The sequence below is a fragment of the Triticum urartu genome, unplaced genomic scaffold, assembly GCF_003073215.2.
Source record: "Triticum urartu cultivar G1812 unplaced genomic scaffold, Tu2.1 TuUngrouped_contig_6736, whole genome shotgun sequence".
Classification (NCBI taxonomy): domain Eukaryota; kingdom Viridiplantae; phylum Streptophyta; class Magnoliopsida; order Poales; family Poaceae; genus Triticum; species Triticum urartu.
Genome location: NW_024117521.1, coordinates 5,883 through 7,965, shown reverse-complemented (window position 1 = coordinate 7,965; position 2,083 = coordinate 5,883). Strand labels below are relative to the sequence as shown.

The following is a 2,083-nucleotide window of genomic DNA, read 5'->3' as shown; positions in this document are numbered from 1 at the left end:
GTCGGCGACGGTGCGGCGGCGCTCTGGGCAGCACGAAGAACCGCCTGCGCGACCTCGACGGCGACGATGTCGGTCTGGCCGCCCTGGTAGAGGAAGCAGAGGGCGAGGTGGCCCTTGTCCCTGTTGCTCGTCTCCTCCACCCTCACCGCTAGGTTCTTGCTGTTGTACATGCATGGTATCCTCCTGAAGTCGACGTCGACGGCCGTGTCCACTAAGCTCGCAAGCTGGCCACTGTGACCAGCAGTAGTCAAGGCGGCGAAGGCGTCCTTGCTGAGCAGGAACTTCCCGCCACCGACGACGCCTGCTGTTCTGTTCACCTTCGGCACGTCGGCAACGACGATGACCTTGACGCCGCCTTCCGAGCACGCGCTCCGGTCCCTGCACCTCAGCTGGTAGCAGGCGCCGCAGGCCTGGCCGCCGCGGAAAAATCCAGCACCGACGGCCGCAATGTGGAATCCCCCGTCGGCCGCGAGCTCCGCCGGATCACCGTATCCGCACGCGGCGCCTGTGAGGGCGCCGGCGTCCGGAGGGAGGATGGAGGCGGTGGAGCGGCGCGAGCACCAGCCGCAGCGGTACAAGGATGACGGCGAGGGAGCCACAGAAGCGCACGCGGGCAGCGGTTGGGCGACGGCAGCGGCCACCGCTAGGACGAGGACGAGGAGCAGGCGCGCCATGGTCGGTGGATCGATGAGGCTAGAGTCTAGAGAGCAAGATTAATAGTTAGTCGATGAGTATCCTCCTACTGTGCAGATGGATGTATGGATAACGTGGCTGAGAATGAGACTGGGATGAGAAGGTGTGTGGTTGAAGACTCTCTTTAAGCGCCAAGCTAGCATCGAGAGTTGGAGACGGACTACGTGGGGGGCATGAAGAAGATCATGTCGAGGCAAAGGATCTTTTCAACTCCACATGCGTGCCAAGAATAGTCTGAGTAAAGTCTTAAACTGTATAATTAACTGGCTACCAGTTGGAGGGGATCACGAGAGGATTTCATGTGCCCATGGGCTGGCCGTAGATCGTGTCTGCCTGATTCGGACGTGCACGATGGATGGACCGATGTGTACGTTCATGGCTGTCCTTGGACGAAAGCTAAGCTGCACCTGCAGCTGCACCCCCATTTTCTTTCGTCTTGCGTGCAACGCGAGAAGCATGCGTACGTTGCGCCGGACCGGCTGACCGGCGGGCACGTCGAGTTCTCTACCCCAACCTGGTACGGTGTCGCCGGCTTCATGGATCCTGTCGGCATATTCCAACTCCCGTGATTAGAAACTAAGAGCATCTATCCGGCCGCGGACGCCTCTTAAATGTTATGCCGCATATCTACATACCGTAAATTTTGATCCTCAAATCCATACAATCCATACACGTTGATCATATAATACAAATTGTTTGAATTTCAAAGTTCGTAACAAAGCAAAGCAGATCATAGTTCAGCAAATCGGACATTCCAAACAGAAATCAATGCCCGAGCGTGACGGACGGCCTCGGATCACTGGCCGGGCGCCTGCTCCAAGCGGAATGTGTCGTGCTCCAGGCGAAATGCGTCCTGCCCCACTTGCATCCGGGCTACCTCCTCCGCCTGCATCCGGGCCGTAGCCGCCCTCGCCACCTCGTACTCCCTACGGTCGTTGATCTCCTTCTTCTTGTCCGCAAGCCACTTCTTCGCATGCTAATCCAAGAGGGTTTCGTCCACCAACATGATCCTCGCATCTTTCCGTTCCGTGTGAGTTGCAACCTCTCCTTCTCAAGCTTTATGTCGGCAAATATCTTGGCCTTCTCGAGTTCCCGTTTGATCACCGCTTGTTGCTTCTTCAACTCGATCTTCTGCCTCTCAATTTCGAGCTTCTTCTACACCCTCTTCCGGTCCCACTTCATTCTTTTCTTTTGCGCATCCAACATGAGATTGTACCTCTCCTCCTTCTTATTCTCCCTCACCGAAAAAATTCCCGTCCATATGGACGACATTTTGGTAGCCTCGGCATAACTGGCGGCATGTGCGTTCTCCCACTTGTTTCCCATGACTAGGCCGTTATCATTTGGTACGGTGGCTTTTCCATTCGACACGACAACATCATCCTCTTCA

At 56.4% G+C, this 2,083-nt stretch overlaps 1 protein-coding gene across 1 annotated transcript; it reads right to left on the bottom strand.

Annotated features, from left to right (window-relative positions):
• On the bottom strand, positions 1 to 851 carry LOC125531029 (expansin-like A4; the record flags this gene model as incomplete). The annotated part of the gene is given in 1 exon segment (XM_048695438.1): positions 1 to 851. A coding segment is annotated over 1 exon segment (674 nt), but the record flags the coding sequence as incomplete, so codon positions are not given.
• Between the last annotated feature and the right edge of the window lie 1,232 nt (positions 852 to 2,083).